Raw genomic sequence first — 26,076 nt, 5'->3', positions numbered from 1 at the left:
TTGTTTCTTTGACACTAACAATAAGCGACACTGGCAGTTTTTTATGCTCTGATGCAGGAGATGCAGGGAGGGGAAGGAACATTTACAGCAAAGAGCCAGTGTGCTGGTCACACTATGGTTTTCCAATGACAAAAATTTCAATTCTGCTTTTTGTGAGCAGCAGAGCACATGTGACTCATTGATTAGTTTTGGTTTCAGAATGAGTTGAGAGTCCTGTGCTGTAAGGCTGTAAAAGCTCAGGATAATCATTAAGTGCAGTAATAATCTCATTTCGAAACTAGTTTAATCATAGAAATTGTTGCCATGTCAGCCGTCACTCTAATGCCAGGCTAATGTCATTTATTTTCCAGGGGTACCGAGGTCCAGAGGGCACAGAGGATGAGACAACCTCTATAAAAGCAAGAAGGAAGAAAGAGAGGTGGACAGAAGGAAAGAGGGACTGACTGCAACGGCAGGAGAAGAACTTTCTCTCACAGCTCATCCTCCTCTTCACTCTTCTTCTCCCCGCTCTTCACCAAGATGAAGCTGAAGGAGGACCTGAACCCTGTGGTGCTGTTCCTCTTCCACCTCGTGGTGTGGATCTACACCCTCATTACTTTCCTGCCTTACCACCTCTTCAGCTCGGTGTCGATGCCCGTCGGGGGCGTCTTCGGCTCAGAGGAGGAGCGAGCCAAGAGAGCCAAGGCCCGATCTGTGCTGGGATGTCCCGAGGGGCCCTACAGAGCGGTGAGTGCCACCAAGAGGCTGGTGACGTCGACGCACCCGGGGGTGGACACCCTGGACAAAATGTTCGAATACGCAGCAACGAGGTTCCCGCAAAGAGACTGTCTCGGCACGAGGGAGGTGATCAGTGAGGAGGACGAGCAGCAGAGCAATGGGAAGGTGTTTAAGAAGGTAAGCAAGGAAAGTGTGTTCAGAATCAGAATCAGAATCTGGTTTATTGCCAAGTAGGTTTTCACATATGAGTAATTTGTTTTGGTGTTTTGGTGCAAAACAGTAAATGTAGTAAGAAGTAAAAAAAATATGCATATAAAAAAATAAAACTAGCAGGTACTGTAGGTAAGATCACTGAAATAGAAATAGAAATAATTAACAATAAAATAAAATATTTACAATAAAGATGTGAAAAAATATTGTAGAAAATATAATAAAATATGCAAATGACTGGGGGAATGTGCAACAGGTCTGTAGCAAACAGCAAATAAATGAATCAGATAGAAATAAATGTAGAGGAAAAAAGTGCCATTAAACACAACATCGGAGGTTCGACATTTAATTTGAAGGTTAGATTGAGGAGTGAAGAAGAGTGATACCACTCTCACATCTGGTCATTAAATATAAAGCTACAGCCAGAAGCCAGAGCAGATATCAGAGTGGTTTCGATTTCTTCATATGACTCTTAACGAGAAATCAAGAATGAGTTTCCCAGAATGTTGAACTATTCCTTTAAGGATTAAAAAAGAAATAAAACTAGTGATGAACTCATAACATAAAGTGAAATTATGTCCAGAAGTCAGTCTGAAGGTTTGAATGAATCTACCGCCAGATGTGATGATATTTACTTTACAAGGTGGACTATCTCTCAGTGTGCAGACATGTTCATTAGACTGGAGGTTAAACTGTGTCACTGACTATAATGTATGAAGCCAGACTTCTGAACATGTACAGGGGAGCAGGATAGGATTGGATAAGAGGAAATGTTTCTCTGAGTGGGTCCTTGAGTATACCATCAGTATTTCCCACATACAGATGATACTAAATTTCTACCAATACAGATATTCCCATGTGGCTCTATTAATCTTAAATATATATTTTTATTATTGCCAATAAATCCCATCAAAAGACCGGACTCAAGTATGTAATATTATCAATGCTTTCTGTCTTCTTAAACCCAAGCCTGTTCATTCCTACTGAAGGCATACATCTTTAAAAACAAAATATATACTTTCATTTTAAAAAAGGCCAATAAATGATCTAAAAATGTTTGGACACTGTTGTCGTCTTTGGTAAAAATGGATTGCTGTGCATGTTTTGTTTTAAATGTAAAGTGAGGTGAATGAAAACCAAAACAATATGTAAGAAGAAACCAATAGAGAAGGAAAAAAGTATCAAGGACAGATTTTTTTCCGCACCAGACAGAATTTGTCATTTTAAACCAGAAATCTAACAAGATTTATAATTGCAGTTTCTCGTCCTTCAAATATTTCCCTGTGACTTTTCTCCACTCACTGTCTGATCCAGAAACCTCTCTTTAAAATGAAATGGTCATAGTCATTGTTGATCTTCACGCTGACAGCTTGTTAGTCCTCTGGATGCACTGAATTCCTTTGACCTTACAAATGTTAAGAGAGGACGGAGAGAGAAGAGAGTGAAGTATGAATGTGGAACAGAAAAGACAAACAGGGAGGAGGATTGGTATTTGTTCAAAAGTGCGTCCAGGATTTGTTCAGAAAGGAATGTGGGTGTAAAAAAAAAAGAGAATAATTCTGACAGATTTGATGCTAATTAGCATGTTCCGCTACCTTGTGATCGGTTCCATACACACACCGTGTTATCACTAGTGCAAACTTTGCCCAAGTGAAACACTTGAAGGGAGTAGTGTTGTGTGCCTGCACAGTCAGGAGTTAGCCAACTGTGTAAATTACCCCAGACCCCCCCCACTAATCCCCCTCTAATCCATTTAAACCCCACTGTTGAAACACTGATTGCTGCAAGAGAACGCGACTTAGCCGTTTAGCTCTTATCTATTGTTTCCAGCAGGAGGAAAACAGCAGTGTACAGTCATCATGACTGTGTGTTCACTACCACTTTAAACCAGTAGGAGCCAGTGTAACCTCACTAATGCAGCTGCAGCGAGCGCCTTCCTGTGTCTGAGTCCGGAGTGTATCCAGAAGTGTGTGTTTATCTTCTCCACATGACGATGATGATGATGATGATGAAATGTGGAAACATGAGGGTGATGGTGGGAAGAGGAAGTAGTTCTTCTTGGGCTTTTAATTTTATTTATACTTGGAGCTTGTGAAACTTTATTCCCTCTTTGCCCCATCATTAACAAAGTGTCATTGAACATCTCTGTCACCCCACCCCCCCCACCCCCCCCACCCCAAACACACACACACACACACACACACACACACACACACACACACACACACGTTTCCCACCCTCCCCCTGCAGGTAGTGCTGGGTGAGTACCGCTGGCGCTCCTATGAGGAGGTCCTCACAGCGGCATCCCAGCTGGGCAGCGGTCTGGCGTCACTGGGTCAGCAGCCGAAGCACAACATCGCCATCTTCTGTGAGACGCGAGCCGAGTGGATCATAGCTGCCCAGGCCTGCTTCATGTACAACTTCCCATGTAAGTCCAGCGTGAACAATAAGGTTAACACCTCAGTAAAATCTGAAGTTACCACGTCACCATGACAAAGACCGTGGAGAAGGGAGGTCACACTAAGATACATGTTATATCCCTGTTCATTTGTCAAGTGTTGACCACTTTTTTTCCTTTGCCATTGTTACTGTGTGTTTGGTAAATGTTGGCATAGCTATTGCTGCTTTGCTCCATTAAATATCAAATCATTTCAAACATTTTTGGTTGATAAAACTGCAGTTTAAGGACAGATCTTTCCTCTTTGCACTCTTAGTTCATCTGTTTTCTGCAGCTGCTGATAGTCTGTTCTCTTCTATCGCTGACAAATGTTGGTAACTTGCATTATGTCATTAATATGCAGCCTCTTCCTTTGCAGCAGTGATTGTAATTATGATGAACTACCTCACAGATTAATTCCTTGTAAATGCAATAGTTTTTTTTCTCCCACTGTGTTGTGTTGACGCTGTGCATCTGGTTTTCTGATGATGAGTTTTTTACTTAAACTGGTTGTAATGAAAATGAGGTTGAAACTAGTTATTATTTTTATTATTGTTTAGTCTGTTGATTTTTTTTGATGGGTTGACTAAATGTATCAAAAAATAAGCACGACCCCTTCCCACAGCCCAAGGTGTCGTTTTTAAAAAGTTTCAAAACCCAGAGATTCAGATTACAGTAAAATAAGAGCAAAGCTAAATCCTCACATTTGAAATGACAACAAGTAACTTGATAAAAATCTTAAACAATTAATCTGCTATCAAAACAGTTTTAGATTTTCTGTTCATCCACTAATCATAAAATTTTCTTGTCACATGATCTAAATTTGCAAATTCCTGCCAAAAGCAAACCTTCATCTGATGAAACAATGACATAAATGCGCTGAAATGCACAACGCAATGTGATGTTAAAACATCATAGCAACAGAAGTAAACTAGCTTCAGGTCAACCTCCTGCATTTCAGAAAAAACAGAAAAAAAGGGGAAGAAAGTGGAGAGAAAAGAAATGTGGCACAGAGGAAACATCAAAGAGAGATGGAGAGGAAACACAGAGGAGCAGTCCACAGTGTGTCCTAATAATCATCCTACACTGATACAGACACTGGAGTTTATGAGACGGGGCTTAGCGACATCTCCTTTCTGCGTCACGGCCCCTCAATACTTCCTGTTCTGCTGCTGAGTGAGTGTGTGTGAACGAGGGCCATGACACCTCCAGCCGTGAGATCTAAACACAGATTGGACTCCAGCTTTACACACACACACGCAAGTCATTTTAATACAGAAACTTCACAAACATCCAGGCTGCACTCAGCAGCAACAGATGAAGAATTTGTGAGATGCCCGGACGCGTTTCTCACATTGACTCTGGAGTTATGAGGTTTTTACATGACAACAGAATTATTGAGAGGATGTATGCTGTGTATGTGCTGCTGTTTATTTAACTCGCATATGGTGACAAGTGCAGAGAACTCTGGATGACAACAAATGATGAACAAATTTTGCCTTTTGTCAGCGAGCCAATATACAGTGAATATACAGTGTCCACACACAAACACACAAATACACACACACACGCACCGAGTGTCCGAGTTCACTGGGGGCCTTTGGCTGACTCCTTGATGCTTCTGTCAACATCAGATGCTCACGTAGACTCTCTCACCCCTCCTTTGACGCCATCACCCCCTCACTCCTCTCCCTCTCACTCCTCCCCTCTGTCTCTTCCTCCATCACTCTTTCCAGCCTTTAACTCCTCTCTGCCCCCCCATGTGTTATCCACTGCCCAGGACTCTCCACTGTGCCTCTGTTAGTGCCTTTAAGAGAAGAATGATGCTTTATGAAGATGGTTTATTGGCTTGTGTTTGCTACGTATTTTCAAAGCGCTGACAGTTTAATGGAGCATAAACTAAAGCACACAGAGAAAATGAAGGGTCCTTCAAGGACAATCAAAAAGATTTAATGAACTTCAAAGTACCGCTGTGGGTGCTCATATTAGAGACAGTACTCTGTGGAACAGAACATATTAAAGAGTAAATCAGTACAGAATCCCTCTGGGTTGAAAACTGCTGCTGATTGATCCTTCAACGTTAACTTCACAAACATGAAAAACATGTTCAGGAATATTTTGAGTCAATTTTTTTAATGCCACATTTCTAATAGCGGCCCGTGTAACACTTACCAGCCATATGAGCCTTGTGCTAAAGTTAAATGATTCATATGGATCTATTCAAATAGCAAAAACTATTGGGGTCTGACAGGTTACACCGTTTTACACTTAGTTCATTAAAACAGATAAATGATGGCCACTGTCATACAAGCTGAAAGCATCAGAAACCAGACCACTGTATAAATTGCGATGCTGCATATGTATAAAATAAAAATGTACCGTGTATATTAGCGTGGCTCCGTCCCCACAAAATGAAAGGGATGGGAAAAAATGAGTGAATCAGGAGAAATGGGACACTTATGTAACATCAGAAAGCAGAAGGGACAAATTGACCTTCTTCTGTCTCAGCTGGGTCCTGCATTTTACAACTTGTGCACTGCAACTATTAACGTGTGCACACACACACACACACACAAATATTATGTGACTTAATGCATTCCCTAGCCCCTTACGCTAATCTTAACCATCACAAATAAATGCCTAACCCTAACCCGCCTCTGACAAGAACACAACGATGGTTTCAAACCTTAATCTGTCCACACGACCAGAGAAAGTTCCTCTGTGCTGACCTCAAATCGGAGTTGAGGACATGTACTGTATATACAAGCAGGATTTGTGACATCACAACTCGTTTTGCAGCAGCCATGTTTAAGTATGAAAGTGTGTGCTGTGGAAACTTGAGGCCTCTGGATGGACACACTATAACAAAAGACTTTTTAGTGAAGTCAGAGACATCTTGTGTCCAGCAATTAAACTTCTGAAAAGAGTCAGGAGCTGCAGTTTTTTTTGATAATGGTTTAATGTGTCACAACAGACCTTAAATAAAGCATTGTGGCGCTACAGAGACGCCCCCGGCCTATAAATCATCTTCTCCAGATGTACATGACCCAACAGAAATCACATCATCATCATTTTTATATTTTCTCAGTGAAAATGAAATGCAAAAATACGGAAGCATAATGCATTCACTTGAAAAAAAAAACATTAAATGAATGAATGAGAGATTATTGTCTCAGAATTCTGAGAAAAAGTTTCAATAAAAAAAAAGAAGTTTCTCTGAATTAACAAGATTATTATTAATTAATTCAGAAAAACAGAGCAGAATATATTGTTTTTTTTCCTCAAGTGAATTCATTACGCTCCTGTACACAAATGACCTTTCCAACTGAAATTGTGACTCATCGCAATCACAGTATCTGCCAAAATAATCAAATTAGATTTGTTTTGGATATCATCCAGCCCTAGAAAAGAGTAATATTTACATATTGAATAAATTGTGGATTTTTTAATGAGGAACAAGGATAAAAAACATATCAGACACAACTTGTTATTCAAATCAGAGTGTTTTTATATATTTTTATTCATGCCTGGAGTCAAGTAATGAGCCGACTGTCCAGACCATCATTACATGTGATACATCAGGATTCAGCTCAGCAGATCTCATCACGCATTTGCTTTGCAGTAATTGCGCAATCAGAACAGACATGTCAAGGAAAAATCAAAATCTTTTGAATTTCAGCAAACAGTAAATGTCAGGGTCCAGTCAAAGTCAAGTGGGGATGTATGAGGAGAAGGTACCCACTGTGCTGCAGGTCAGACATCAGGCTGACACGGAGCAGTATCTATACTGTTAACATGCTTCTCATTCTGTATCGAGATTTATTTTTTATTTATTTAAATGGAAAACATTGATGATGAGGAGTGTAATACGAGATGAAGAGGACACTGACAGGTCAATATCTGAATTTAAAAAAATAACCCATAATAGCTTTAAGGGCCGACACTCAGATTGGACACATGTATGTGAGTTCACATACCAGCGGCCATTCAGACATATGCACTCAATCGTAACACACACGCCCCCTCACATACCAGCACTGTTTATATCCCCAGAGGAGCGCTTATCAGGCAGTGAGAGCTTGTGTCCCATCTGCTCGGAGGCTGAGCTCAGGCCTCTGGAGGTGCCTGGTGATGTCATCGTTGTGGGAGGGGCCAAACTAGAAATGCTGAGCAATGCAGACAGAGCGCACGTACATTGTCTGTCTTCACACGTGTGTCACTTTCAGTATGATGACCCATAATATCATTATTTATCCACTAATGTGGAGGTCTAGCCTTCACTTTCTGTTCATGTATTTTCCAATATATCATCTATATCATCTATAGCAACTCCTATGAATCATAGTGCAGAACAAGACTAAAGGTTTTCAACACAACAGAGCCCACATTTTATTTACATAATATATATGATATAATATATTACAAAATGTACCATTGATAGAGTCAACACACAAACAGCTATTGCAGTAGTCTCAAAAAAACTGAACATTTTTACTCAGATGCTGTTTACTGTACTGTCTATTCACCGATTTACTCTTAGTCAGACAATTTACCGACAATATCTTTAAGCCTTTACCGCAAGGGTCTATTTTTCATTAGAAAACTCCTTGTTAGGATTTATTTGGCACAGACATCTGGCTCATATTTTTGGGAAAAGACAGGCAAAAACCAGCCAAATCATGGGGAAAAAAAACAAAAAACTTGTGTCTGTTTATTCCAAGAAATTTGGCTTTTAATCACAGATAAGTGTTCGCAGGAAAGGTTTGGGTCTATTAGTCAAGTTTGAGTTACTGTGACCAAGTGCCTTTTGTTTATATGTATTTGTGAATTTATAAAGTTGCAGTATTACAGCAGAATTACAATAATATAAAAAATATTCAATGTTTCAGCAGCCTGATTTGATAAAAACTTTAAATTTTGACTGGGACTCTGGATCATTACAATATGTACCCCCTGTTTAATACAATCACCTGAAGCTATTACATTTTGTATAGAAATGATTAGCTTTGTTTACATGACTGAATATTTATGATTCAGTCATTTTTCCACAGTCGTGTTTTTTGTGTGTGTGTTGCAGTGGCCACTCTTTACTCCACCCTGGGAGGTCCAGCCATCGCTCACGGGCTGAATGAGACTCAGGTCACCCACATCATCACCAGCAGAGAGCTTCTGGAGACCAGACTCAAGGTCAGAACACACACAAACCTACACTGAAGATGTAATAATATCCTCCACAAATAGGAAGTATAGAATTTATTACAAAACCAAAGACAAGCAACAGTGTTTAGGCATCCACAGAAAACTGGTGTAGTAGCCATGAGTGAGCAGAGGAGGCACAGGTAGGTGAACAGGTGTATGTGGTTATGTGTATGTGTGGTACCTGGATGATGAGGACCAACCTGTATCAATACTTCTGTATTTTTTAAAGAGTCTTTGGCTCATCTGGTTAAACTCTTGTTATTTCCCAATCCTCCCTCTGATTTACCCATAGACTGTAAACATAGATGGACGTAGCCTCAGTGACGTCACCCAGATTTTGAAGCTCAGAGTGGGCTGCTAATCCAAAAATGGGCAAAGCGGTGGGGCGTGGGTGGAGCCGAGACTTAGGTGCATGCCGGTTGGTGGTGAGCACACGCTCACCCACCTGTCACCCCCTCAATTATGCAGAACTTTAAGCCTGTAAACAGGTGAGTTATATATAAAAAATAATAATAAATCACCGCCTGTACAGTTGTCAAATTAGCTATATTTAGATTTTTGGCTGTGATTTCTGCTGTGACGTTGGGCATTTTAACATGGGAGTCTAATGGGATTGACTCAGTCACCCTCAAGTGGCAAATCGAGGAACTGCAGTTTTTGGAGCTTCCTTGTTTGTTTGGAGTTTCCCGCTTGGATTTACCAAGTGCAACTGTGCATGTGTAGTTCCAGTTGTTCTGTGCCAACAGGCAAAGCAGACAAATGGTATCAAGCAGTATCAAGCAAATTTACCATAACATTTCATATCTCAGTGGGCCGTTTATCTCGACAGCAGAAACTGTTTTTAAAGGATCCCACCTTCATGCAGCCAAGTCTTTTTCAAGTTGAAGTTTGAAAGAAAATATAATATATCACAGCTGAAAACAGAAACATTAGGAGATATTTCCCTTCAACTCAGTCTATAATTGTTGATAGACTCTACCCTGCAAATAAAAAGCAAAGTAAACTAAGTTAAGGAGGGTTTACCTCTAATAGATCACTGCTCCAAAGTCTGGCAGTGGTTCCACATGTCTTGAACAACAACATTAAGGCAGCTTTTAGGCCACTGTCATCCATCAGAGAGAATCCAAAACACTGGAGCCGTGCTGATTAAAGCGAGGAGAGGAGCGGTGTGTCACCATAGAGATATAAAAATAAAGAGAAGTGCACGTGCTGTGTGTTAAGGGCTGTTTTGGACAGATTCAATCCCCGAAGACAAACGGTGCTTTGGCATTTCATCTCCCCTTTTATCAAAGTGGAATAAACACAGCTCCTCTGCTCACTCTCACACATCCCCTCTCAGACCAAATACTGATGAAGATGATGTGCCTGGGATTCCTGGTTCGTTGACAAAGAAGAAATCTGGTTTTCATCTTGTTATAATGTATACACAACACTTACATTTATGTGTGTGTCTGTCTATGTGTGTCTGTGTGTGTGTGTGTGTGTGTGTGTGTGTGTGTGTGTGTGTGTGTGTGTGTGTGTGTGTGCGTGTGTGTGTGTGTGTGTGCGTGCGTGTGTGTGTGTGTGTGTGTGTGTGTGTGAGTCAGGCTATCCTAATAGAAGTTCCAAGGCTGCAGCATATCATTGTAGTGGATAACACACCAACTTCATGGCCCGGGTATCCACGTGGCATCAGCGTCCACAACATGGCTGCTGTTCAGAAACTGGGGGCCAGGTCTGAGAATGGTAAGCCTGTGTATGACTTTTACTGATTTATATTTTCATATAATGGGTTGTGTAGTTCATGAGACTTGAGGAGCTCCCACTCTATCATGGTGTTGTTTTAAAACTTCACTAACATGTCGTCTCTTACCTGCATCAAACAGTTTAATTGCAGAACATTTAGTGTCTCGTGATGTCCTTAACGATGCAACCTGTCCATCACAAAATCCAGAAGGTAAAACCAAGGCACCCGACTTAAAGTGAATAAACACCGAAGCTGCTTTTACCATTTAAAACACATCTGTAAAGTGGGTTGACACAAGTTCAGTTTGTTCATCATGAGTAATAAAATAGTTTTATGATATTTTCTGTGGCTTTGAATGTACTTTGTAAAGTCTGAGAAAATAACCCTTGGTGATCTCATCAGTGTTATTGGCTTGCATCCATGATATAATTTAATTTAGGCATTGGAATGAGTTCCTATTACAGTGGATTTGGTATATATTTAGAGCTGGACATCAGTGGTATAGTAACATAAAAGGAGACCATAATGAGTGAGGGTGTTACCAAAGGGGAGCATGTAGAGAGTGAACAGGAGAGGACCGAGCAGTGAACCCTGGGGGACGCCCTGGGACAGAAGAGATGTGGAAAAGGTGCAGTTATTGATGCTGATGGACTGTTTCCTGTCTGTGGGTTATGACTTCAGCCACGAGAGGGCAGTACTGGGAGGTAGGATTTAAGGTTGAAGAGAAAAAATGGTGTGGTTGATGGTTTGAAAAGCAGCAGTGAGGCCGAGGAGGTTGAGGATATTGAGATGACCGGAGTCTGAGGAGAGGCCCGTTTCTGTGCTGTCGTCCTCATTAGGGACTAAAAGTCAGGACATCTCTCTGCTGGTTCTGATTTTGACCACTCTTTTTTAAATGATTTTTTTTGGCTTTTTAGGCCTTTAATTTATAGGTACAGTGAGAGAGACAGGAAAGTTGGGGAGAGAGAGAGGGGATGACATGCGGCAAAGAGCAGTGGGTCGGACTCGAACCCCGGGCCGCCGTGGTTAGGACTAAGCCTTAATGGTACGTGCTGTACCAGGTGAGCCACCGAGTGCTGCAATACTAGATTGTTGGAGAGCACGTTTCCAAAAACACCTTTTAGGTGCCACTTGGACAAACCTGTGATGAACCTGGGGTCATGGGGTCTTTTGGGTCATTTATCTTGAAAAATGACCCTGATTTGTGTTGAACTTTTACCAAAAAATAAAGATTATACTGCGTTAGTGTATTTAGAAATTTTTCTATTGATGTTTTGATCCTTTGAACAAGTACTGTGGGTTTTTTTTTTCATAAACAACATAGTAGTAAAATGAGTATTTATTTATTGGAAAAACAATGAAATGGATCATTCTCACATCTCGCATATTGTATACTTTTAGTCCAAATACTTACAATATAAAACCTGATGCTGTACTGTGATCTCCAGCAGGGAGTAGTGTAGCAAAACAAGTTGTGCGATGAATGACTGTAAGGAAGATGAAGAATGAAATCAATAGAAATCAAGTTAATTGTGACCTTAAAGATATTTAGATTGTGCCTTGGAAGACCTTTTCCATCAAAAGCTATCTTGTGCATCTCCCTTGTTTTAGTGGCATAGTTTAAAACTTGGTGACAGATAGTCCCACTCTAAATGGGATGGGGTTTTTCTTGGGGTCAGGGGTAGGGTGGGGGCAGATTGGTATCAAAGCCATTAGGTCATGTGAATGAGGAAGTGCTGACATCTGTGTTAGATTAAAGGTTGATACAATGCTTATTCAGTTAGTGCATTGGATGGGTCCACTCTACCCCCTCGCACTGTTTTATTGTGGCCCCCATGAACCGACTGACCCAAAACAGGAGAAGCTGGCAGTGTCGTGTGCAGATAAAGTGGGAAGGAAGTAGGTTTAGGAGGGGAGGATGGAGCACTGGGATATCGGGGAGGGTCATGTTTACACATAATACTGTTAACTTCGCATGACATCAGCTCTCAGAGAACACACTCCTACACGCCTCGTATCCGAGTAAGCGGGAAGCGAAAGGAGAGACTCTAATGTGCTTGAGACTCCCTTCCTCTTCATCATGGCTCCCTTCATCCTCTGTTTGGGTTTTCGGGGCCCGCTGTGCTCAGATGTCCTAGTTCTGCAGAGTGAAAAAACAAGACCAGTCTCTCATTTCCCACAGTTCACTGCAGCTAGACCAGCAAACCACCAACTGGTTTTGTTTCCCCCTTTAAACTGATTTGGACTTTACTTATTTATTCAGACTGTAGGAGTCCTGGACCAGAGGGCACGGGACTCATCCCCCTGTGCTCTCTGGTCTTGTATCTTTTCAACTGTCTCCTAGTTATGCATTCTTTGATTTCAAGAAAAATCCACCACATACTTTCTTGGTCTTAAGTTTAGGTCTAGATTGTAAGCCTCAATAGATACTTCATGCAATAGCATCTACAGGAATTATGGGAAAAAGGGAAGCCATCTTAGTGCTCTCCCTTAGGCTGTGTTAAATCCAACTTAAGCTTGTTCATTTGAATAGTGCTGCAGGAATGAGTCCTGAAACCTGGAAATCAGTTAGCAAATAACCCCGACCAACTGAAATCTCTGGGTTTTTTAAATGAGTTTATGGATAGATGGCTGAAATGAGGTCTGCAGTAAAGACATTTTCACCTTCTATTCTGCAACATAAAATGCATGAGTAAAAACCCCAGTTATAATTTCTTTAAGTTTTTTCTTTAAGTTATGTCTGTTAAAAAAGACTGCTTGCTGACAAGTGGTTAAAGGAGACTACAGATGTTGTCGGGGACGTTAAACGTCATCAGTCCCAACACAAAAACCGGTCAACTCACCAGTCCACCTTCACAGTTTATACTCATGCTTTTGCAAATTACTACTAACTTTCTAAGAGGAAAGGCTTTTGTAGAAGAGGTCAGAGCTAAATCAAACTACAAGTTGGAAGTTTAGTCGTTTAAAATTAGCTTTTTACTTCCGGTGATTGTATTTAGGCTTGAAAAATCATAAAGTGTTGTAATTTGTGAAGATTATCCTGCTGAACAAAACATGTCAGCATCATAATCTGTTGTTTGTCACAGAGTTTATTTTCTGCAGTAAAACAAAAGACAATGGAAAAATCCTATTGGCTTTTTCTCGAGGGAACCAGAGTGACGCTAACTTCCGGGTTGGCCTAGAAAAATATGTCATCCCTGCAGCGCTCTGCAGAGCCAGGCCAGTGGCACAGCGGGCTCCAGCTAAACAAGGCAGCATTGTCTGGCAAGAAAGTTGAACCTGTAATGATTTTTGTAACTGTCTAATACTGATAATTCTGTCACTCCCACTCATGAAACTACTTCATTTCAGGTCAGTTTTAAAATAAGCAGGAATTGGCACTAAAAACTGCCATGCGTTAAAACAGTGCACAGGGCTGCAACGGTGGAGAATGTACAAGTAAAATACACGAAGTCACAGATTAATGCATTTATCGAAGGTCTTTTTATTGGCATTTAAAATCATACAGGATGTAATAAATCACAGATACAGTTGAACAAAGACAACGAATCCCCTCCCCTTTATTCTGCACCAGCAGAGCCCCATCCTTCTGATAGTGTTACTGTTCCATGTTTGTAATCAGTCGATTTCCTAACTGACTGAATATTCATACAGATAAATTCAATGTGACAAAATTGTAGGTGAGACAAAAGAAAACAGAAAAAACAAACAACAAACACAAGACAAAGAAGAACAGAATTAAATAGATGAATGCAATAAAAAAATGTTAAATCACTACACACTGCACAGTTTATAAACACTCAATAGATTTTAAGACTCTGGAAAGTTATCACAGCAGTTATTATTGGATCTTTTGTCACAATGATCATGAGGTAAACAGTAGAAATAAACTGGTAGATAAAGTAACTACACTTTCATATATGTAATTGGCCAATTCAGCACCGTGACTGATGCACGCACACTGAGATGACAGCCGGGTCTGGATTAACAGCGCCACCACTGAAGTCCTGATAAGAGAAAATAAAGACCAAGATTAAAGAGGAAAGACTGAGAAGAGCAAGAGATAAAGAAGAAGAAAGAAAAATTGTGAGAGACAGATGAGAGGAGTAAAGGAGTAGAGATAATGTTTTTATACAAACGCTTCATTGTGCAAAGAGGGGCCTGATTGTTTAATATGACAGTTGACTATTTTTTATCCGTGTGTTTGAACTTTTACAAACTTATAACAAAAATTATAGATACTTTTAAATATTTCCATGGCCTCTGACTCCCACAGCACTGGGCACGTTTGTCCTGCTCACATGGAGCGAATGCAGCAGAGGCTTTTATTCCAAGAATGAGTCTGTGTGAGCAGCGTGTAAACATGGAGGCAATTTTAGGCACGGCTGTTACAATTTAGTGTGTGTGTGTGTGTGTGTGTGTGTGTGTGTGGTCAGTTAGTATATAAATGCAACTTACACAAATCACAGAGTCGTGTTAAAAGCCAATTACTCTTATACAGTCCTGTCATGTTCAGCTCACATGTGTGATTGTGCATGTATGTGTGTTTCCTCTGTTCACGTTACAGCCGCACGTGAGCGCAAGCAGCCGCTGCCTTCAGACATTGCAGTCATCATGTACACCAGCGGATCCACGGGCATACCAAAGGGAGTCATGATCTCCCATAGCAACATCATCGCCGGCATCACAGGGATGGCTGAGCGGATACCTAACCTGTGGTACGTACCACAAGCCCACGAGGAAACAGATGAACCATTCTGTATATTCCAACCTGGGAAATGTGTAATGAGGAACATTTGAGTACTTTTTCCTGTTTGTATAGGAAGGCTGAAAACATGCAGCACATTTCCAGCAATGTCTTGTGTTTGTGATCTAGTTCACTTACAGACTTTTAAATATCACCGACCCGCATCAAGACGTTGCACTTTGCCTGTTGCGTCCGTTATGTTGGAGGTTTCATTTGATTTCCTTTTAATTGACCTGGTCTTAAGCCTGCATGTTTGATAGTTAATGGGCTGCTGAGAACTGGATCCCAGGGCAAGCTAACAGTTAGCTCGTCATTTTTGACATAAACAAAAAACATAATTGAGTAGGTAGTGTTGCGAAATGTTTGTACTTAAGCATTGCCATAAGTCCAAATACACTGCAAAACAACCTTAAATTTACATGCAAAGGGACTTAATATTGAAAACAACACATAAATGCTACTTGCTACCTCTAGGATTTTTGGTCACTTGCAGACAGTTTGCAAAACACAAAATTTAAAACGTGATATTTTAACAAATCTACTCTCAGCCCACAAGAGCTTTGAGAAAGGCAGAGCTAAACTAACCAGCTGCTGGCTGTAGCTTCTCAGTAGCATACAGATGTGACAGCGGTATCTTTTCATTCAGCTCTCAGAGAGACAGCGAATAAGTGTTTCCCAAAATGTTGAACTGCTAGTCTAAACCAACCTCCCATCCAACGGTCATACTCCACTGACATTTATTTCTATAAAGACAGAGCAGGATGCCGTATGCACCTAAATCTGTTTATGGCTCCCCAGTGTATCTCAAGAGGAGACAAGCTGTTTAAATTGCATTATATCAGCACAGTGAGGACATTAATTTCCTCATATCTGCTGTTTCCAACTCTCCTCCTAGACTAATCTCCGCCGTCACTGGTTTTATGTTGTCGGCTTTAAGATTGTGCGATAGGACTGGGTTTAAATAAAAAAATGCCTAATGCACATTTGTGCTAACGTCTTGGTCGGGGCTTCCATGTCAGCTGAGCACGTGCACAAGTCATAGTCAGCCAGCGCCATCATACAACACAAGTATTTACATTAAAAAGAGACTCGTCTCTCTGGGGAATGAGAGGAAATGCAGAAGAGAGGGAGTTTGCTGAGTAAGAGCGGAGGAGAAAAACTTCAAGGAAGGGAGGCAGAGTGAAGGATGGAGGTCAGAGGGCTCCCTAAAGCTTTCCTAAGGCTTATGACTTTCCTACTTAATACAACTGTGTAAATCTCAGCCTGTATGCACAGAGTGTTTTTAAGAGTGTCTTTGTGTTCGCAGTGAGGAGGACACCTACATCGGCTACCTGCCTCTCGCCCACGTACTGGAGCTCAGTGCAGAGCTCGTATGTATTTCCCATGGCTGTAGAATCGGCTACTCCTCACCTCAGACCCTCGCTGACCAGGTAAAGTAACACTCAAACAGCACTGATCATCTCATGTCAAACTTTAACTTTCTTCTTCTTCTTTTCTTCTTTCTGATTTGGCAAATTACATCGTGCTTAACATATGTTGTATAGCTAGAGCTGAGTATGGAAAACCGTGGAGGACGCAAAGTTGTATCAAACCGTGACTTTGCTCATTTTGTTCTTGTGGTTGCTTGTTTTAAAGGAATAGCTTGAAATTTTGGGAAATACAATTATTCACTCTCATGTCTGTACACTACATATGTAGCTGAAGTCAGCTATCGGTTAGCTTAGCTTAGCATAAAGCTTAAAACCGGGGTTTCTGTCCAAAAGGTATAAATTCCACCTGCCAGTGGCTCTAAAGCTCAGTAATTAGCAGGTTACAACTCGTTTGCTTTATGTGCCAGACTGTTTCTGGTTGCTTTTCATTGCATAAATCAGGCTAGAGTAAGGCTAGCTGTTACCCCTGTTTGCAGTCTCTATGCTAAGCTAACCTAAGTATTATGCAACTAGCTAACTAGGAAGTAAGTGTATTTCCTAAGATGTCAAACTATTCCTTTAATACCGATGTGTTTTAGAGGTGTGTTTGTTACATGTATGAATAAAATAAGGAGTTTTATAGAACTACAGAAACATTTTGGGACTGGTAACAAAAGTGAGGTATTGCATTGGCACCAATATTGAAAAATCTCAGATGATACTCAGCTGCTTATGTGAACTGTAGCTCGAAATGAACATGACAACAGTCAGCACCAGCCATGTGATTCTCACTGAGGTCAGGCTTCATCAAAATGTGAGCAGTGGTTGCAAAGTAAAATACTGTGGATGAAATATTATTTATAGAGAGCATTGAAGACACAGCCTCCATTCATGTGTTATACACCTAATACCACTGTTGCACTGCACCATGTCAAATCCTACACAGTATGAAACTGGTGTCTGTCCTTATGGTGAACACCAGCAAATTAAATGATAAATACGTACATTGTTTTTATTGCACATGATTCAAAAGATTGAGAAAGAATCAGTAGATTTCACATTCAAATAATCATTGCTCTGATGTTGGCTCTTTTTCCCACCCACAGTCAACCAAGATCAAGAAAGGAAGTAAGGGAGATACCAGCATCCTGCAGCCCACCCTGATGGCGGCCGTTCCGGTACGTCACGACAGTACACTCAACACACCACTATGCACTATACAGTATCATGTCTGAGAAGCCTTAACGTTTGCAGCATCTCTCATTGAGTCATCGTTTCTTAAGTATGTGTTTCAAGCATTGCTGTTGGCTTGGGTTTGGCCTCCATCTCTGGCCACTCTGTCTTTGTTCATAGTCCAGCCGTGGAGTGGCAGTGACAGAGTCCAGCAGGCCTGGATCTGCCGGATCTGCTGACTCTGGACTGACTGTGATGTAAATACCCTCTACCTCCTGCTGCTGGCTGATGGTGCTCTTTATTAGACTCTCTGGAATTAAAATGGGATATTTGAGGTTGGCTGGTCCTTCTTGTTTTTGAGGTATATTTTAAATATTAATCCATCTCAGCAGCGATGACGCCAGAATGGGCTTAACCTAGCATGGCAGTGTTTATTTAGTCAATGAAAGAGCTGAGCGGGCGTTCCACCCTGCTTAAATGCTTTATTAGTTTTAGAGGGAGTTTACAGTTTGAGGAAACAAAAAGTAGGGCACACAGTGTGAGCTGACAAGTGATCGTTTGCAGTCGGGGTGTTACCAAGAATTTAATCTAATAGGGTCTCTGCACAGCCTGGATCATTGCTCTCAAACATATAAGGATAAAAATTACTAGAATTAATATGAATAATCCATAAAATAAACTATGTGTGTGTGAAAGGTTGTGCTTGTAGTCACAAACCAACAGAGTGACCACACAACTGCAGTTTCTTTGAACTCTACAGTGCATGTTAGCATCTTTCAGCTCATTGTTTTAGATTTACACCACACAGCATTTGACTCAGTCTTAATGCTCGGATCATTTCCAGCATCATGCAACTGCTTTCTGCAAAAAAAAGCTCTAAAGACCGAATGAACACCAAAACGCCCAGCACCAAACAGTAAATGGACAAAGTTAGCAACTAGCTTGTGAACATAGTGGAGCAGTTTAAAGCAAAGAGACCAAAACAGGGGTAAAAGGAGAGTGATTATTGTGATCTATTCTAGCTAGTCTGTTAGCCCCATTTAGCTAGCTGGTTTTCTACACTTTGTGACACATGAGTTAAAGTTCAGGTAAAGTCACTTTTCCACTTTTTATTAGCTCAAAGTCGAAGCTCGTACAAACTGCTCCTGTGATGACGCTGTAATGAAGTGATAGTGATCGGCCAGAGGTCAGCTCTGTTCTGCTGGAGGTAGTGGGCGACAGGCGATTGGTGGCTAAGCTATCATCCCTGTTGGAAAACATCTCCCACCCCACGCGGGACACTCTGAGAGCACTGAGCAGCTCCTTCAGTGACAGGCTGCTGCACCCACAGTGTACGAAGGAGAGATACCGCAGCTCTTTCCTTCCTGCTGCTGTACAACAATCACTGCACTCAGTAGATCACACACACACACACCGGGAGCTCACAGACTCACTATGTGCAATAATGTGCAATAAGCAACACACACCATCTGCGCAATATACCTCATATTCTGCTGTTTTATAAAGTTTTGTAAATATCAAATTGTACATATTAAATTAACATCTATTTAAGTATTCTTACTGATGTCTTGCAGTTTTTCTTTCTTGTAGTGTCACTGCATATTTCCTGAGTGTGGGACTATTAAAGGACTATTTATTCTATTCTATCCTATTCTAGTCTATATTGTGGTTTTATGTTGATGAAAACTGACTAATTACACTGTGCATGTAAAGCCCTAAACTAGGCACAAGAGTTGAAAATTAGCAACAGCTATAAACTCTCTGTGCAACACATCACTGTCGTGTTTTGCATTAGAAATATGTTAAATTGCATTGTAAAGAAAAAAAAGTGAATCATTTCCATGAGGAAATTTGAAATGACTAAGCCCCTGACAAGAGGACATTATATGACCATTGCTCATGTTAGCCAGACAATACGCCTCGACTGCTGTATTCTCTCCGTCTCTCACACCATGAGCAGAGCCCCACCCCACCCCACCCCACCCCACCCCCTCCCTCCACCCCCCTCATCTCCCAGTGGTCGTAGTGTAAAGGTCAGAGGGCCCCAGTGTCTGGAACCATTCACAGCTGTAAACAGAACGTGAGAAAGCCCCATGTGGTTCTCCCCACGACACACGCACACACGCACACACGCACACTAACACGCATACAAATTGTTTGCTGTGATATGACAACTGGCTGCTGCATGAATCCTGTGTCCACTTCCTCTCTCACTGCATTAGCTTCACACACACACACACACACACACACACACACACACACATGTACACCCACAGGGAGCAGCTGGTTTTTATTGTTTTTTGTTCTTTGTGCCCTTTTCCCCACTTAACTATGAGTCCAACTTTTGACGACACTCTGCTTTGGATGATGAAGAGTTCTTGATATGTGCGTTTCGGTCATCTTCACTGTCATGAATGCAACTGGGATGTAGCCAGGGCTCAAAATAATACGAACCGCTTTGATTTATGTTCCTGTTCCCAGCACCAGTTCATTTCTTCCACTTTATTCCAGACTAAGAAAACTGAGCCAAAAAAAAAAAAAAATCCACTCAAACCTTCATAACTGCTGTATATATATTGTCAATTACTCTGCAACTCACCGTCATTCACATTCAACAGCCATTTCAAGCAAATAAAAGCTCAGTTAAACCCCCTGTTTTACACCCCCAGCATTAACCAGAGTTATTAAGTGTCTTGTGACAAATTTCAAGCATCCAGCTACAAAAGAGAAACCAGAACAGAGTTTAAATGAGAGTGAATGTTGAACTTCAACGAATGCTGATGTTACTGTGTGTCTGCTTGATCTTGATAAGGAGTAGGCTGTAGTTTCATTACAACCAGAATCTAACGATATACAGTGGCTGTAAAACTACAGTGAAGGTGGAGGTGTTGGCTCACTGAACATCTGATACTGAGAGCACATTTAGACACAGGATCCAAAAGCTTTTCCAACAATTTATGTCACAATTAAAGATGCTCTGATGGATGGATGGATGATTTTCTCTGTACATGAGAGATATCAAAATACATAAAGACAAAATAAGTACAATTATATTTCAACTTAAAATGTTAGCACTAACAATAATGAAATAAATCAAGCTGACATTACTTCTACTTACTTCATTTATGCCTCCACCATCTCTGTATTTCCTTCGTCTTCATTATATTAAACAGAGTCTAACGTAATGTTATACAAAAAAAAAAAACTTTCGAAAGCTATTCAAGAATAAAATGCTGACAAAATAACTGTTATAATATTAACTAAATAAAATAAAAGTTCTTCAGCTCACAGTGGTTCTCTCTGTCCTTGGTGGTTTGGAGGGAAAGGGCTTTGGAGGCCAAAAGGGTGGGGTTATCTAACTTCCTGGGTGTGGTTAATAGGATGCCAGGTGATTTCAGGTGAGGCAGGGTGTTAAACTTATGACTGAACAGTGGCTCTGTGTCTTCTTTCTGATTAATGATTGATTAACGCAACTTTAATGATCCAGTCATTTTTCTGTACTTAACGGAGCTTCTTGTTTTTCTCACTGAATTTTCCCACTCGCTTATTCTTTTACAGTCTTTTTCCATTAATTGTCCTTTTCCTGACTCTATTGTTTTTACTCCTACAGGTCGAAGAAGCTGACCTCCGTTCTGTTTTTCACTTTTTTCTTTAACTCTTGTGGAACACACTCGTTTCCCTCTGGTTTTGTAGGTCACTCATTCTGTGTAATCCATTGGGGAAGCCTTGCTGTTATGCAACCAAAACTTAAGAACACATATGTGTTCCACATTGTGCTGGACTTGTTGTGTGGACTTGTTGTATCAGGAGACAGCTGTTGTGTAAATGTTCTGTTTTTTTCTGAGCCCTGGCTCACTGAAATTTGAATTATAATAATATAATAACAGGCATATACAACAGTGAATTTAAAAAATCTTTAAGTGCAGTGAGATGGGATCATAATTAATAGTGCCAGAACTGTGACGACAGATCTAATTTCAGTTTCTTGTAGTTTCCCTTTCAAATTTTTTTACCATCCCCATAAAAAATATGCAAACAACAAAAAATCCCTGAATATAAAAGAACCAAATGACTTAGGTTCAGACACTTCAAGGTGTCAGAGCTCTGGTTGGGCCACATGTTGGGAGCTGTAGTGGCAATACCTCACATCTTTTAAACTTGTATCTTTTCACATTTACAGACCAAATTTCTCACCGTATCTCACCCGAGTCTGGCAGTTTATCTCTGAGTCATCCCTCTTCTTTATCTTATCTCTCACTCTTTGTCTTCCCCTGCATCTTAACTTTTGCCTCTGCTGTTTTTACAGTTTTCTCTTATTTATTCATTTCTCTCCTTCTCTCTGTCTCACATCCGTCCCTGTCCCCCTTCCCGACTCCAGGAGATCATGGATCGCATCTATAAGAACGTGATGACCAAAGTTGAGGAGATGAGTTACGTCCAGCGTACTCTCTTCATTCTGGCTTACAACTACAAGCTGGAGCAGTTCACCAAAGGATACAGCACACCTCTATGTGACAGGTATGTAGAGTTGATACAGGTGCATTTTTATCAGAGAGAGTCTTCAAGAGTTTTTTAAAGTTAGAGAATTTCCTAAACCAGTAGAAAAGCATGTTTCTTTTCAAATCCATTCTCATATATCCTCCATCCTCCATCCGTCCATCCAGGCTGGTGTTCAGGAAAGTTCGATCTCTGCTGGGAGGTCGGACGCGAGTCTTGTTGTCTGGAGGAGCGCCGCTCTCCGCGGCCACACAGCGTTTCATGAATGTGTGTTTCTGCTGCCCAGTGGGTCAGGGATACGGCCTGACGGAGACTTGTGGAGCTGGAACCATCAGCGAACGTAAGCAGGAGTGACTGGAAACATACTGTATATATGTAGAAATAAAATAATACATATAATGACATTCAAAACTGACTCTGAGCTTCAAATGCTGCAGCTTCCAGTTTATAACAATGGTTGTGTGAATTCTAGATGACGGTTAGAGACAATATGAAATACCTGAATCTCCACCATCTCTGATAGTAAGAACAACACAGAGCTCTCTGCATCTTTAAGGCTTGACTTTTGTTTTTGTATGCAGACAGAGCGGGACATTAAAGATCACTGGACTATGAGACAGTGTCACTGGTTTTGCCCAGATATGAACAGAATGATTTGATTCTCCCTGGAAAAAGGCAAAAAAAAAAAAAAAATGGGACTAGGAAGTGAGAGAGTGAGTGTACATATACTGTTTTGTTGTTCAAAAAAAGCATAAAATAAACCAAATAATGTTAGAATTAAAGACTGAAGATAAGTCATGCAGGCGACGGGCTCAATGTTGGTCAGACAACTTTGGTCCAGACTGAAACATGGACTTTGATTAAACTTTGTTGATATTCATGATCCCCAGAGGATGAATCCAAACAAAGGGATTCTCTGACTTTTCCTTTCGACCACATTTGTGACATTTGTGACTTTTAGTGAAATGTCTCGACAACTATTGAACAGATGGTCATGAAATCTGTTCCAACCGTTCATGTTCCCCTCAGGATGAACTTTAACAGCTCTGGGCTTTAACCAAATATCTGAAAATTATATTTGACATCACCACCATCTTCAGCTGTTCTTTGTGTTTAGTGCATATTAGAAAGTGTTAGCATGCTAACATGCTAAACAAAGATGATGTGACCATGATAAACATTATATCTGCTAAACATCATCATGTTATCATTTATATTTGGAGCATGTTAGCATGCTGATATTAGCATTTAGCTTTAGCACTGGTTTGCCAATGTCACAGCTGCCAGCATGGCTGGAGTCATGTTTCTGTGCAATAACTCAGTGGGACAGTAATATATCAATAGTAACAACTGATACGGTTGAATTAAAATTGTACATTTCCCACAATAAAGATTAATTAACTGGAAAAGATGCAAAATGTTGAGTAATTGTGGGAAGTTTCCACAACCTGTAAGAAAACGATGGAGTTTCCACAACCTGTGAGCAGAGATAAAAACAGGGGGAGGACTTGAAGAGGGGAGGGCGGGTATTTACGGCAGGGATGGGAAATTTGATGGGAGAGAAATAATAAGGAGATATATTGTGCGTGGGTTGTAGTCAACAAAGAGGGGAGTCGGTTATCTGTTTTGATAAAGAGGATGCAGTGGAAAAATCAACACTGGCAATAAGTCATTGTTCTCTGAGAACCCAGTTAGCATCAGGTTTTCAGCCTGTTGTGAAACTCCCAAAATGAAGGAATACAATAAATAAATAAATACAAATGCAGACATTCCTCACAGCTTGTGGTAAACTGGGAAATCATTTCTGTATCTCTTAAGAATGTGGATAGAAGAGTGATGCTCATATCTCTGGTGGTGGTTTCTGTCCCGATCATCTGTTTTGAACTGTGCAGCTGATCAGTTGCGTTTCATTGCCAACACATTTGTCAAACAATGGAAATCCTTGCGGCCTTTCCCAGGCAGACAAAAACCAACGGAGTGGCCCACTGCCCGGCTCTCCGCTGTGGCCATTTGAGCCAGGAAAATGCTGTTTTGTGGATATTCCTTTGGGATGGGGTTTCCATGGCGAGGGAACAAGTGAGGTCATGTTGCTATGGTAATAAATGTCATGCCTTGATGCTAGCGTGCTTCCTGATCATGTGTTTGTGTGTGCATGTGTTGTCTGTTCTAGTGTGGGATTACAGCACTGGGAGAGTGGGAGGGCCGCTGGTCTGCTGTGAGATAAAGCTCAAAGACTGGGTGGAGGGTGAGTGACACACACACACACACACACACACACACACACACACACACACACACACACACACACACACACACACACACACACACACACACACACACACACACGGAAAATTCATGATGAAATACACAATGTCCGATGGATTCACAGGGACATGCATCTGTCCTTTGCTTTTCTATCTTGTGAGTCATCTCATTCTGGGGCAGTAATCAGAAGGTCGGTGGTTCGATCCCCGGGTCCTCCTGTCTTCTATCAGTGTATGAATGTATATAGGTGTAAAATAATAATCATAATAATAATAATAACAATACTTTATTTATATAGCACCTTTCAATACAAGTAATAAAGTGCTTCACATGAGTCAAACATAAAACTTGAAAATGTGTCTTAAGAAGTGAAATAAAAGACCCTGAGAGTCTGGTCTCCTCTTTGCAGGTTGTCCCAGAGTTCAGGGGCCCTGACAGCAAAGGCCCCGTCTCCTCTGGTTTTCAACTTTACATCCTTACAAGTAATTCAAAGAATTTAAAAACCAATCCTAAAATAAACGGGCTGCCAGTGTGGAGATGCTAAGACCGGGGTGATGTGAACACATTTTTTTAGACTGAGTCAGGATCCGTTCAGCTGGAACTGCAAGCGGTGGATTGATTTCCGAGATCAATATATTAATGCATGTGTGAATGGGTGAATATGGCATGTGGTCTAAAGCACTTTGAGTGGTCGATAAGACTAGAAAAGTGCTATTTAAGTGCACACACACATAAACACTTTCCTGAGTTTATTCATCCGTCCACCATTCATTCCCACATTTTCCAGGCCAGATAGATGAAGAGAGATCACTGTAGCTGCTCCATAACCTTGTAAGGAAAACACGCCACTTTTCTCTCCTGTACAACTTCCATCTTTTTACGAAAGGCATCATAACTCATTTTTATTGCGCTCTGTTTAATCTTGATCCTTATCAAGTTGACTTTATTGCCTGCTTGGCTTGTAGAGCAGAAATAGAGTCTAGAGTAAACATGCTGTCAGGTTTTTATCTGCAAAAATAAAAAATATTATGATGCAGTATCAGGAGAGTTGAATGTTCGTTTTATTGCGCTTTTCATTTGACTTCGCATCCGCTGATGTTGAACCCTGCTTTCAGGTGGTTATCGGAGCACAGACAAGCCACATCCCAGAGGAGAGATTCTGATTGGTGGACCGAACGTAACCATGGGATACTACAAGAACGAGGCCAAAAACCAAGAGGACTTCTTCGTGGGTGAGAACGGCCAGCGGTGGTTCTGCACAGGAGACATCGGAGAGTTTCACGAAGATGGCTGCCTCAAGATAATCGGTGAGGAAAGTTGGATGGATAAATTAAATAAGTGGGTGTTTGAGTTAGAGTGAACGTATATGGTTTGGTGGGTGCAGATAATAATCCTGCTTCAGATGCATCAGAAAAGTAAAAATAATAAACACTGCCCCAAATTCCTGGATTTTATCCAGACAACCTCTCTGCTCCACTTCCATCCATCAGTCTGGCAGGAAACTATTTCACAAATCACATTTTACCTCATTTCTCGAAAACACTCCACATTCCTGTTTACTTCAGTCAACCAGAACCCCCAACTTCTCTGTCTTATCTAGATGGAACCAGACAGATCTAAGCAGTCCACTGGAAAATGGGTTCTTCCCCCAGCTTCCTCCCTTAAAGATATATACACACACACATCCACACTTAAA

At 40.9% G+C, this 26,076-nt stretch overlaps 1 protein-coding gene across 1 annotated transcript in view; it reads left to right on the top strand.

The window, feature by feature from the left end:
- acsl3a (acyl-CoA synthetase long chain family member 3a) overlaps nucleotides 1-26,076 on the top strand; it is a 33,912-nt gene that overhangs the window by 4,670 nt on the left and 3,166 nt on the right. Inside the window, exons 2-12 of the mRNA XM_071471783.1 lie at nucleotides 351-894; nucleotides 3,178-3,355; nucleotides 8,442-8,551; nucleotides 10,150-10,288; nucleotides 14,857-15,007; nucleotides 16,343-16,466; nucleotides 17,552-17,623; nucleotides 21,997-22,136; nucleotides 22,283-22,455; nucleotides 24,286-24,360; nucleotides 25,496-25,687. Of these exons, the coding sequence (XP_071327884.1) occupies nucleotides 520-894; nucleotides 3,178-3,355; nucleotides 8,442-8,551; nucleotides 10,150-10,288; nucleotides 14,857-15,007; nucleotides 16,343-16,466; nucleotides 17,552-17,623; nucleotides 21,997-22,136; nucleotides 22,283-22,455; nucleotides 24,286-24,360; nucleotides 25,496-25,687 (1,729 nt within the window). The 5' untranslated portion in view covers nucleotides 351-519. The remainder of the gene's footprint in view (nucleotides 1-350; nucleotides 895-3,177; nucleotides 3,356-8,441; nucleotides 8,552-10,149; nucleotides 10,289-14,856; nucleotides 15,008-16,342; nucleotides 16,467-17,551; nucleotides 17,624-21,996; nucleotides 22,137-22,282; nucleotides 22,456-24,285; nucleotides 24,361-25,495; nucleotides 25,688-26,076) is intronic.

The sequence above is a fragment of the Trachinotus anak genome, unplaced genomic scaffold (assembly GCF_046630095.1).
Source record: "Trachinotus anak isolate AG129_WGS33_773 ecotype Australia unplaced genomic scaffold, CSIRO_AGI_Tana_v1 ptg000034l, whole genome shotgun sequence".
In the NCBI taxonomy this organism is placed as follows: Eukaryota; Metazoa; Chordata; class Actinopteri; order Carangiformes; family Carangidae; genus Trachinotus; species Trachinotus anak.
The sequence above is the reverse complement of the archived record's forward strand: the minus strand, read 5'-3'. Positions and strand labels throughout refer to the sequence as shown.